General features: G+C 69.7%; 1 protein-coding gene across 2 annotated transcripts in view; it reads left to right on the top strand.

Moving 5' to 3' along the window:
- Positions 1 to 9181, top strand: part of ADGRB1 (adhesion G protein-coupled receptor B1) — a 59876-nt gene extending 50695 nt beyond the window's left edge. For both annotated transcript variants that reach the window (XM_036337856.1, XM_036337855.1), the window contains exons 24-31: positions 108 to 193; positions 2235 to 2406; positions 3026 to 3121; positions 4686 to 4725; positions 6575 to 7260; positions 7724 to 7759; positions 7914 to 8018; positions 8472 to 9181. In XM_036337856.1, coding sequence (XP_036193749.1) covers positions 108 to 193; positions 2235 to 2406; positions 3026 to 3121; positions 4686 to 4725; positions 6575 to 7260; positions 7724 to 7759; positions 7914 to 8018; positions 8472 to 8666 — 1416 coding nt within the window. In that variant the 3' untranslated portion in view covers positions 8667 to 9181. The remainder of the gene's footprint in view (positions 1 to 107; positions 194 to 2234; positions 2407 to 3025; positions 3122 to 4685; positions 4726 to 6574; positions 7261 to 7723; positions 7760 to 7913; positions 8019 to 8471) is intronic.
- Positions 9182 to 11757: the final 2576 nt, after the last annotated feature.

Raw genomic sequence — 11757 nt, 5'->3', positions numbered from 1 at the left:
GGGGCAGCCTTTGCCTCTCCCCGGGAGCCCCATCCCCTCACCGGCAGCAGGGGGAGAGGGGGGCACAGCGTGGGCAGAGCGTCGGCACCCACCGCCTCTGCCCGCAGGTGAACATGGCCATGGGCATCCTGGTGTTCAACAAGCTGGTGTCCAAGGACGGCATCACCGACAAGAAGCTGAAGGAGCGGGCAGGGTAGGACCCAGAGCTCGCCCCCCCCCCCAGCCCGCACAGCGGGGAAACCGAGGCACGGGCCGTGCGGGCGCACAGCGACCCTGCCTTGCTCGGCCGCAGTGTCTCCATCCGGCCCTGCCAGGTGGGGCCTCTAAGGGCCTCCCTCCGCCAGGCCCCGCCCGCCTCGGGGTTGGGTGCCTGTCCTGTGTGCCCTCAGCGTGGGTGGAAGGGACAGTGGTTGGACCCAGACGTCCTGCCTGGGGAAGGGGCCCAGAGAGGGCAGTGCCTGGCCTGAGGGCACACAGCACTGCAGGCGGCAGTCCTGAGCGGCTGGGCCGTCCCTGCTGGGGGAGTGCGCTGGGGAGGGTGCTGTCCCTCCAGGGACGGGAGCACCTGGTCACGGCCAGGCCGACAGTGCCCCTCCCTGCCCCGCCCCAGCCCTCTGAGCCCCCCACCTTCCCGTACCTGCTGCCTGTCCCAGCCTGGCTAGTGTCTGCGTTGGGGCCCCCGCCCCGCCCCGCCCCTCCCTTCGTGCCCGTCTTGCTTGTCCTGTCTGTGTGTCTTTCTCCTCTCTCTCTCCCTCATCCCACCCTCCTGCTCTCCCCAGGGAGCAGAAACTTCAGGAAGCCACCCACGGGGTCCCTGGAGGGTCTGGTCCTGGAGGAACCTGCCGTGGGGAGGCTGTGCCCGGGGCTGGGAGCCAGCCGGCCTCGGGTGTGTGGGCTGGGAAGTGGGGGTGGGCAGCCTGCTCAGGCCCCGGACAGCGTCCACAGCAGGAGGCCCAGGTGCACAGCGCCCCATGGTCACCCTGGAGGCAGGCCCTGCCGTGTCCCCACCTGACAGCCCAGCAGCCTGAGGCTCAGGCCAGGGGAGGTCAGGAGGCGGGAGTGGCTGCTCTGCCGCCTCAGCGAGGCCGCGGTGAGGCCCACAGGCCCAGCCTCCGCTGTTGGTCGCCTTGCCCGTCCTGGCCGAGGGCAGAGCCTGCAGCGGGGGAGGTCCTGCCCCTGGCCCCACGGCCAAGGCCCCACTGGTTTGGGGGCCCTTGTCCTGGCTGGACCCCAGGCCCCCAGCCTCTCTCCCCCAGGTCTGTGTCCACAGCTCCTTCCTGGTGGCTTTGCCCTCTGCCCCCTCTTCTGGTCCCCGGACTCCCCTGCTCTCCTTGTCCTGTGAGGGAGGGGGAGCAAGTGGTCTGGGTGCCAGGCCCACCCTAGTGATTGGACGGGAATCCCTGCAGGCAGTTGCCCCACCCATGGGGGCCGGGCTCACCCTGGCCGGGTCCTTAGGCTTCCATGGCCCTGAGGGGCACAGCAGTGACCAGGGGGGCCCGCTCCCTAAGCACCTGCCCGCTGCCTGCTGGCGCCCCTTCTGTCCCACCGTGTGAGCCGGGAGACTGGCTCAGAGTGGCCCCTGTGGCCTGTGCTGTGCGGGGAGGGGCCCGGGCTGCCAAGGGCAATGCCTGAGGGAGGTGCTCCTGGAGGACTCCCTGGAGGAGGAGGCGAGGGCTGAGGGGCAGCGGCAGCTCCTCCCCTGGGACGGGCAAGCAGGGCTCACCTGGAGGAGGATGCGCCTGTCAGTCTGTTCCTGTCTGTCTCTGCCCCTGTCCCCCACCTGCCCGGCCTCGTCTGTCCTGTCACCTCCCCTCCCAGGTTCTCTCCTCCCTCCCTCTGTCCAGAGCTCAGAGGCCTGACCAAGCGCCCCTCCCTGCGGCCATCTTGCAGTCCGGGCCTTTACCCCTGACGGGCCTGAGGGCTGTATGGGGCCCTGGGAGCTGGAACCAGCAGGGCCTCCTCCCCTGCCTGTGGCCTCCTGGGCGGCCAGGGACCCGGGTGTCCCAGAGAGCCCCCTCCCCGGGCACCGACCTCCTGGGTCCCCATCGCCCCGGGAGCCCTGGTTGCTGGCAGAACGCGGGGGACTGTCAGGGAGGGGCCTGTGCCGAGGGCGGAGGGCACAGGCCCCGGAGAGGACACAGCCTGGGCACAGCAGCCCGGCCCGCGGGAGAGACGGGGCGAGGCCGGGCCCGGCGGGGTCCCTCCGGCAGCAGCCCTGACGCCCCCGTCCGCAGGGCCTCGCTGTGGAGCTCGTGCGTGGTGCTGCCGCTGCTGGCGCTGACCTGGATGTCGGCTGTGCTCGCCGTCACCGACCGCCGCTCCGCCCTCTTCCAGATCCTCTTCGCCGTCTTCGACTCGCTGGAGGGCTTCGTCATCGTCATGGTGCACTGCATCCTGCGCAGAGAGGTGCGCGGGCCGGCGCCGAGCCCCCCCCCCCCCCGGGCCGTGCTGCTCGGGCGCGCACTGTGTGCGTGTGTGTGTGTGTGCATGTGTGTGCGTGCATGTCTGTGTGCATGTGTGTGTGCATGTGTGTGCATGTGTGAGTGTGCGCGAGTGTGTGTGCATGCGCGAGTGTGTGCATGTGTGTGCGTGCATGTCTGTGTGCATGTGTGCGTGCATGTGTGTGCATGTGTGAGTGTGCGTGTGTGTGCGCGTGTGTGTGCGTGTGTGAGTGTGTGCATGTGTGTGCGTGAATGTCTGTGTGCATGTGTGTGTATGGGTGTGTGCATGTGTGTGTGCGTGTGTGTGTGCGTGTGTGTGTGCGTGTGTGAGTGTGTGTGTGAGTGTGTATGCATGTGTATGCGTGTGTGTGCATGTGTGTGCGTGCATGTCTGTGTGCATGTGTGTGTATGGGTGTGTGTGTGTGCGTGTGTGTGTGCGTGTGTGTGTGTATGTGTGAGCAGCTTCCATGGCAGCCAAGACTCCTGTTCTGGGCCTCGCGGACCAGCCCCCTCGGGCACCGCCAGGGTCCAGTCCTCAGCAGCTGAGCTGCCGCTGACCTCTGACCTGTGCTCTCCGCCCCCAGGTCCAGGACGCTGTGAAGTGCCGCGTGGTGGACCGCCAGGAGGAGGGCAACGGGGACTCGGGGGGCTCCTTCCAGAATGGCCACGCCCAGCTCATGGTAGGGCCCGGAGCGGACGCAGGCCCCCAAGCCCCGCCAGGAGGCACTGGGAGCCCAGGGTGCAGTTGGGGAAACTGAGGCTCCCCAGGTCGGATCCCAGGTCCAGGGCTTGGGGTCAGGCAGGTCAAGTTGACAAGATCTGGGTGGAGCTGGTGTCCAGCCCGTGCCCACCCCATGGTACCAGCTTTGGTCAGACACCTCCTTCAGCTCCCGGCTTCTCCAGCTTCTCCCTTGGGTCCGGCCTGGCCCGTCCACTCACACCTCCTGCCGTGGCCCCGTCCCCAGCCAGATCCCCTTAGGACCTGACTCGGGTCCTGCACCCCAGGTACGCCCCCTGCACACCCCGCCCTCTCCACTGAGATGCCACCTCCTCCGGGGAGCCCTCCCTGACTGCCCCTCAGGTTGCCTGGTCCGGCCCCAGTGGTGCCCTTCGAGGTTGCTGCCCAGGGGGTGCCCCTGGCACACAGGGAGCCTGGCAGGCAGGAGGCACTCAGTTGGTCTTCCGGGGCCTGGCCACCTCACGGTGGCTGTTAGGGTCCCAGGCAGGGCCTCGGCAGAGCCCAAGGTGGAGGAGCTGGGGCTCTGGCCCCCGGTTCTGCTCCCGGGCTGACCTCTGACCTCAGGCCTGTGGTCTCCCCGCCGCCCCAGCCTCTGCATTTGCAGGGAAGGCGCCTCCAGGTTGGAGATCGAGGCCCGGCTGTGCCCTGGGCCCTGCTGCCCCTGGGAAGGCCCCGCACCAGCCTGGGATGGGGTGGGTGCTGCGTGCAGCAGGGACCAGGCCCCTGCTTGATGGGCAGCGGGGGCCTCCCTGGGACTGGACATCACGTGGCAGCCCTGCTGCGCCTCTCCCCGCTGCCGGCCTCCATCCCCTCGCCCCAGGGCTGTGGCAGGGACTGAAGGGGTGACGGGGCGGGGGACTGCCAGGTGGTGGCCTGGGCAGCAGGGGGCTCTGGTGTGGGCCCTGTGTGCCCATTGGAGAGGTGTGAGGGACAGCAAGGGGTTCCTGTACTGGAGGCCCAGGGAAGGGGGCAGGGGGACTGAGGCCAGAGGGGCAAGAACATGAGCTGTGGGGGACTGGCCCCCGACTTCCCAGCTGACCCACGGATGCCCTGGAGCTGAGAGCCTGCTCACATATGTATGCACACTATATGTACATATGTGTACACATACACGTGCATTGCTTACATGTATGTGAGTGCATGTGGGCTCAGTGTCTGCACATGCTCACCCATGCACACACAGGCGAGAGCATTCAAGGCATAGCCGCCCCCAGGAGTTCACTCCGTGTGACCACACCAGCACGTGGGCACCCCGAGTGTGTGGGCCCCCTTAGTACGACCCCCGAGTGTGTGGGCCCCCTTAGTACGACCCCCGAGTGTGTGGGCCCCCTTAGTACGACCCCCGAGTGTGTGGACCCCCTTAGTATGACCCCCAAGTGGACGTACACAGCCACGTGTGCACATGCCGCTCCAGGGCGGCCCTGGCCCACAGCCCGCAGGCCTCGCGGTGCCCAGGGCAGCAGCGGCCCCCGCCACGGCCTCACCAGCCCATCTCTGTCTTGCAGACCGACTTCGAGAAGGACGTGGATCTGGCCTGTAGATCAGGTGAGCGCCTGACAGGTGAGAGGACAGGTGGCCTCGCCGGGCCCACTTGCTTCTTTTTCTTTTCTTCGTCCATCTGTCCGTCCATCCGTCTGTCCTCATCCCACCCCTGCCTCCCGCAGCCCCTCCCCACGACTGAGGACCTGCTGCCCGGAGCCCTGGCCTGAGCAGGGGACACAGGCCTCGGGGTCCGGGCCCAGGGCAGACCTTGTTTGCACCAGCGCCTCACACCCCCAGCCCGCCCATGCCGAGGCAGCAGGCAGGGTCTGTGGGGCAGCGGAGGCCCAGTCCTCAGCACCCACAGCTCTGCAGGTCTTGGGCCTCCGCCTCCTCCTCGAGGGCAGTGAGGCTGGGCAAGCTCTGTGCCCGCCCACCTCCCCCTTCACCCCTGCCTGCCCTCCCTCCCACTCCTGCGTGTCCTTCATTTCCTCATTGTGAGTCCAGCTGTGGAGGGGGGTGGGGTGGGTTTTCACATGGGGGGGCATCAGTGGGAGCAGGAGGAAAGCAGGTAGGCCCCACCGCTGAGCCCTAGGCTGGCGCTGAGCTTCCTGGAAGCAAGGGCAAGAAGGGAATGAATTTCCCAATGAAAGGAAGCCCCCAAGAGTCCTTGTTCTGTGAACCGAGGGTCTGGGGCCCTGACAGGCAGTCTTTCCGGGGGGGCACCCTCCCTCTGCTCTGCCAGGGGTTTGAGGAGACAGCCCTGGAGAGCTGGGACAGCCCCGGGTGGGGTGCGCCAGCTGCTGCCAGGGAGACCCAGGAGGGCTTCCTGGAGGAGGTGATCTCTGCTTTGGGCTGAGCAGGAGCTGGAGCCGCCCCCCTCTTAGGCTCATGCTATCTAGCCAACTTCCCTGGGAGGTGACCTCAAGTCTTGGGGGGGGGGCCTGGCCCAGCCCTGTTTGGGTGGTACTGGCCCCTCTGTGCCTCCAGTCTCTTCCTAATTAGGGTTATGGCCCTGGGCCTCCTGAACGTGTGGCTGGGAGGTTGGGGACGGTTAGGAGGGTGTCGCAACACAAGCACTGAGTGTGCGGGAAGCCGGGACCGTGGGTGGAGTAGGCGCCCCAGCAAGGGCCTAGGCCCGGGGGGAGTTTGGGTTGTATGCTGATGGCATGGGAGGCGCGTAGCCTGGTCCACGGGGCTCAGCGCTCGCTGGGAGGTGGGCAGGAAGACCTCATGGGAGGGGGCAGCAGGTGGGGCCCTCTCTGGCCCTGGGGCACAGGTTTGTCCAGAAGATGGCGGCCCAGAGAGTGGAGGTCAGGGCTGCTGGTGAGGGGCTGGGTGGCATTTGGATTGTGGAACAGATGGGGCAGGGAGGGAGCCTGGGAAGCTCTGAGCCGTAGGGGCGAGTGGCCGGCGGGGCAGTTGGAGGCTGTGTGCTGGATAGCGGGATGGCGGCAGTGGCCGGTCGCTGGTCCGGGCTGGGCAGTGTGGCAGGGGCCAGCCGCCAGGCCACAAGGGGAGGCTGCGGTCAGAGCCGGCTTGCCGAGGGTGGGCCCTGAGAGGGGCCGCTTCGGGGTCTCCGGGGGCCGGCTGAGGCCGATTGACCCGTAGGACGGAGGTGGTGCGGGCATGCTGGCGCCCAGGTCAGAGGTCACAGCAGCCTGGCCCCCCTGCAGCTGGTCAGGAGGGGCTGTCCCACCCACACCCAGGAGCTGTGTCCCTGCACCTTGGGCAGCACGGGTCCCCCCAGGGCCATCGGAGGGGGTCGTCTGCCCTGTGCGGGCGGAAGGAGGGGCACCGGGCCCAGCCTGGTTGGAAAGTGCAAAGGGGACCCCGGCTGCCGCAGCACCGAGCTCAGGAGGGGGTGCGCCCAGGGGGCCCTGGCCAGGCCCCCTGACCCCGCCCTGCCCCTCAGTGCTGAACAAGGACATCGCGGCCTGCCGCACGGCCACCATCACCGGCACCCTCAAGCGGCCCTCGCTGCCCGAGGAGGAGAAGCTGAAGCTGGCCCACGCCAAGGTGCCGCCCCCCAACTTCAACAGCCTCCCGGCCAACGTGTCCAAGCTGCACGCGCACGGCTCGCCGCGCCGCCCGGGCCCGCTGCCCGACTTCCCCAACCACTCGCTGACCCTCAAGAAGGGCCGCGCGCCCAAGTCCTCCTTCGTGGGCGACGGGGACATCTTCAGGAAGCTGGACTCGGAGCTGAGCCGGGCCCAGGAGAAGGCCCTGGACACGAGCTACGTGATCCTGCCCACGGCCACGGCCACGCTGCGGCCCAAGCCCCCGGAGGAGCCCAAGTACAGCATCCACATCGACCAGATGCCGCAGACACGCCTCATCCACCTCAGCATGACGCCCGACGCCGGCCCGGCCCGCAGCCCGCCCTCCCGCCAGCCCCCCGAGGCGCCCCCCGCCCAGCCCCCGCCGCCCCCGCCCCCGCCGCCCCCGCCCCCACAGCAGCCTCTGCCCCCGCCGCCCACCCTGGAGCCGGCGCCCCCCAGCCTGGGGGAGCCCAGGGAGCCCGCCCCCCACCCGGGGCCCAGCACGGGCACCGGGACCAAGAAGGAGAACGTCTCCACCTTGTCCGTGAGCTCCCTGGAGGTGCGGGCCGCGGGGGGTGGGGAGTAGGCGAGGAGGGGAAAGGGGGCGTTGGGCCCCTGGAGGACGGAGAGGCGGCGGCCAGGGGCCTCGGGTTTGGCCGGGCAGCCAGTGTCCAGCTGGAGTTGTCCCCTTGGCCGACCTCGGACCGAGAGGCCTGGCTCTGCCTGCTGCCCTCCAGTGCCCACCCTGCCCGCTGGCCCTGGGGCCCCGGAGGGTGGCCTCGCCCATGGCAAGGGCTCGAGGACCCGCGGCTGCACTTGGACCTGCTCGGGTGGCGCCCTCTGTGGTCGGGTGGTCACTGCGAGTCCCTCTGAGACCCTCCAAGCCGGGGCTGGGGGTCTGCACCCAAGGGCTGCCTGGGTGAGGGGTCCCTGCGGCCGTCCTCAGGCAAGGAGGGGCCAGGACGTGGATGGGGAGGTCTTGGGGTGCTGGTTACAAAGGCCCACAACCCTTCCCCCCACAGAGGCGGAAGTCGCGGTATGCGGAGCTGGACTTTGAGGTGGGTCCCGTGTCCCCGCCCCAGACACCTGGGCCGGGTGGGTTCTGAGTCCTGGCCGGGCAGTGGGGCCGTCCCACAGGCAGGGAGGGGCCTGGGGAAGAGGCCGGCCGGGCGCCTCGGGGCTCAGGGTCTCCCCCCCCCCCCCCCCCCGCAGAAAATCATGCACACGCGGAAGCGGCACCAGGACATGTTCCAGGACCTGAGCCGGAGGCTGCAGCACGCGGAGAAGGACAAGGAGGCGCTGGCCCCCGAGAGCAAGGTCTGCGGCGGCGCGGCCCTGGGGGGGCCACAGGGGGGCAGGGGTGGGGCCGTGGGCGTGGGGCAGGGCGGCCGAGAGAGCCCGCAGGTAAGCCTGCCTTCTCCCGCCTTCCTCTGACCCCACGTCATTCAGTTGTTCATTCGTCCAACCTTCCCTGGGGGGCCCGGCCCAGCCCGTCTGCCCCTGGAGGGGCTGGGGGCGTCTGGCAGGGGGAGCTGCCTCTCCGAGGCGGGGACAGCCACGCGGGGTGCTGAGCAGGCAGGGGCCTCCCGTGCCCTTCCCTGCAGGCCGCCCCAGACTGACCCCGGAGAGGGCCGCAGCCCTGTGCATTCTGGGAAAGGCTGGGCCTCCCACCCGGTCTGTACCTCCCTGGTCGGTCCTCGCTGTTCTGACTCCTGTCTGCACCCTCCTCTCCCTCTCCCGCTGGCCCGCCCTCCCTGCCCCGGCCCGCAGCCAGAGAAGCAGCAGACGCCCAACAAGCGGCCCTGGGAGAGCCTGCGCAAGGCCCACGGGCCGCCCGCGTGGGTGAAGGAGCTGGAGCCGCTGCCGCCGTCGCCGCTGGAGCTGCGGAGCGTGGAGTGGGAGAAGTCGGGCGCCACCATCCCGCTGGTGGGCCAGGACATCATCGACCTGCAGACCGAGGTCTGAGCGGGCGGGCGGTGGCCACACACCGGACGGAGGAGGGATGCTGCTGGCCCGCCGCTGCCGCTGCCGCAGGACGGGCACAGACGCTCGAGGGCGGCGGGCCAGGCCCGCGCCCGGCTCAGGGCACTCGGACGGCGGCCGCGGAGGCCCGCAGTGCTGGGACCAGAGCCAGCGGGACAGGAGGCGGCGACCCCCGTGGCACAGGGCGCCCGAGGCCAGAAGGTGCCTCTGCCCTCCTCGGACCCAGCCCCGGCGGGCGGACAGGCGGCCGGGACAATGCCGGGCTGGGTGCGGCCGGCACCGGATGCTCACTGAGCTGCTGGCCGCGGCCTGGCACCGTTTTTTAGACGCCCCCATCCCTGGGAAGCAGCCAGCCACCCGCCCCGCCCGCCGGCCTCAGGCGGCGCGCACAGCCCTCCTGCCCCCAGTGCAGGACCAGGGCCCTCAGACGAAGCAGGGGCGGGGAATCTATTTTTTCTCTCCTTTTCTTTTCTTCAATAAAAAGAATTAAAAACCCACGCCCTCTCTGTGGCCTTCCTCGGGCCCCTCAGGCTGGGGCTGGGCTCCGCGGACCAGCCTGGGTCCCTGCTCCCGGCAGAGAGGCTGGGCGGCCTGGTTGGCATCTCAGCTTCAGCTGCCCAGCACCCTGCTTGGGTGTCAGGACAACACCCCCCCGCCCGCGGGCCATGGCCCCAGGACAACACCCCCCCCGCGGGCCATGGCCCCAGGACAACACCACCCCCCCCCGCGGGCCATGGCCCCAGGAAACCCCCCCCCCCCCGCGGGCCATGGCCCCAGGACAACACCCCCCCCCCGCGGGCCATGGCCCCAGGACAACACCACCCCCCCGCCGCGGGCCATGGCCCCAGGACAACACCACCCCCCCCCCGCGGGCCATGGCCCCAGGACAACACCCCCCCCCGCGGGCCATGGCCCCAGGACAACACCCCCCCCGCGGGCCATGGCCCCAGGACAGCACCCCCCCCCGCGGGCCATGGCCCCAGGACAACACCCCCCCCCGCGGGCCATGGCCCCAGGACAGCACCCCTCCCCCGAGGGCCATGGCCCCAGGACAGCACACCCCCCGCGGGCCATGGCCCCCAGGCCTGTGGTCACACGGCTCTGGGCAGCCTCTCGCCTCCCGGGGGCTGTGAGGGAGCCTGGCGGGAGCCTGGGTGCCGGCAGGCCTGACTCCCTGGCCCGGACGCACTGCGGGAGGGACCACCTGAGACGAGAGAGATGCGGAGTGGGGGACATGGGGCGCGGGAGGGAGCCTCAGGGCCCTAGGACCCCACCTCTGGCTGGCCTTGGGGGCCCCCCATCCCCTCCAGAACCCCTGCCCTCTGCGTCCCGGTCCCACCCGCCTCCCCCTCTGTCCAGGGGCAGGGCCAGGGCGGGAGGGGGCCACAGTCTGAGGCTCCAGGACCCGCTGTCACCGAGGCTTGGCCTCCAGGCCTTGGCGGTCCCCACCATCAGAGGCAGGTGTGAGGGGCGAGTGTGAGCTCAGCCGAAGCTGCTCCCCTCGCCTGGTGCGGGGCACATGCCAGGCCCCTTCTGTCCCACCGCCCGCCTCCTCCTCAGCTCACAGCCCGTGACCCCCACCCCCCCAACCCCCCTCACCCCCGTTTCTGAGCAAGAAACGCACACGGGCCCTAAACGGTTTGGCTCAGTGGATAGAGCGTCGGCCTGCGGACTGAGGGGTCCCGGGTTTGATTCCGGTCAAGGGCATGTACCTGGGTTGCGGGCACATCCCCGGTGCGGGACGCGCAGGAGGCAGCTGATCGATGTTTCTCTCTCATTGATGTCTCTAACTCTCTATCCCATCCCTTCCTCTCTGTAAAAAATCAATAAAATATATTTTTGAAAAAAAAGAAAGAAAAAAAAGAAGCGCACACGGTCCGCCTCTTCCCCGCGCTCCCAGCAGGGGGCGGCCTGAGCCGCGCAGAGCCCGCGGGGAGAGAGGGTGGGCCAGGCCCCGCCCCCGGCCTGGGGCGGCCAATCCACACCTGCGGTCCAGAGGCCACGGGCTGGGGCCCCGCCCGAATGAGGGGTGCAGGTGGGGAACCCAATGAGGCGAGCTGCGAGGGGGCTGCCTGGCACGGGGTCCCCGGCCCCTGCCCATCACGCGGCCCAAGCCCCGCCCCAGCTCACCGCTCAGCCCCGGGCTCAGCTGGGCCTCCTGCGGGGGTGACAGCAGTGGCCGGGGGTGGCCGCGAGCGACCAACCGGGATGCGCAGGGGCCACGGGGACTGCACGGCTGGGAGGGGCGGCGTGACGGTGAGTGGCCACAGGTGACCCTGCACGAGGACAGGACGCCGGAGGGGGGAGGAGGGGAGGGGAGGAGAGGGGAGGAGGGGAGGGTGGCCGCACAGCCGCTGCGAGAAGCCGGTGCAGAGCGCGGCAGCCCCAGCAGGGGGCGCCCGGGAACAGAAGCGCAGCAGCTGGTGGGGTTTGGTAGCCGCCTGACCCGCTGAGCTCCCGGAGGTTCGGTTCGTCTGACCCACTTGTGACCTGTGCGCGTCTCTGCGTCGGTCCTGGGACGCTCCATCCCACACCCGCTGTTCCAGCTCCAGCCGGGTCCGAACAGGGCAGAGGCCAGTGCTGCGTCCTCGCCCTCGGCCCTTAGAGAGGGAATCTGGAGGGCGCCCAGGACAGGGGGCCCTGGAGGCAGCGCTGAGCTCTGGGTCAGCATCTGGGAGGCTGGGCTTCTGCAGGTGTGACCAGGGTCAGGGCTCAGGGTGTGACCAGGGTCAGGGCTCAGGGGGTGACCAGGGTCAGGGCTCAGAGTGTGACCAGGGTCAGGGATCAGGGTGTGACCAGGGTCAGAGCTCAGGGTGTGACCACGGTCAGGGTTCAGTGTGACCAATTACCCCTCCATCCTTGGTCCTCCCTCCACGAGGCTCTGTCTTCCCGGCAAGGCCACGTCCTGTGTCCAGCCTGGGCCCTCGCTCACAGCTGTTCCTGCTCCATGGCCGCCCCACAGTGACTGGTCACAGAGCCTGCTGTCCCTCCTGCCTCCTCGCAGGCAGCCTGCCAGCCATGTTCCCAGAAGCTCTGCCACCCGCCAGCCCTGCTGGGCCTGGCCTCGTCACCT

The sequence above is a fragment of the Myotis myotis genome, unplaced genomic scaffold (assembly GCF_014108235.1).
Source record: "Myotis myotis isolate mMyoMyo1 unplaced genomic scaffold, mMyoMyo1.p scaffold_m19_p_16, whole genome shotgun sequence".
Classification (NCBI taxonomy): domain Eukaryota; kingdom Metazoa; phylum Chordata; class Mammalia; order Chiroptera; family Vespertilionidae; genus Myotis; species Myotis myotis.
The sequence above is the reverse complement of the archived record's forward strand: the minus strand, read 5'-3'. Positions and strand labels throughout refer to the sequence as shown.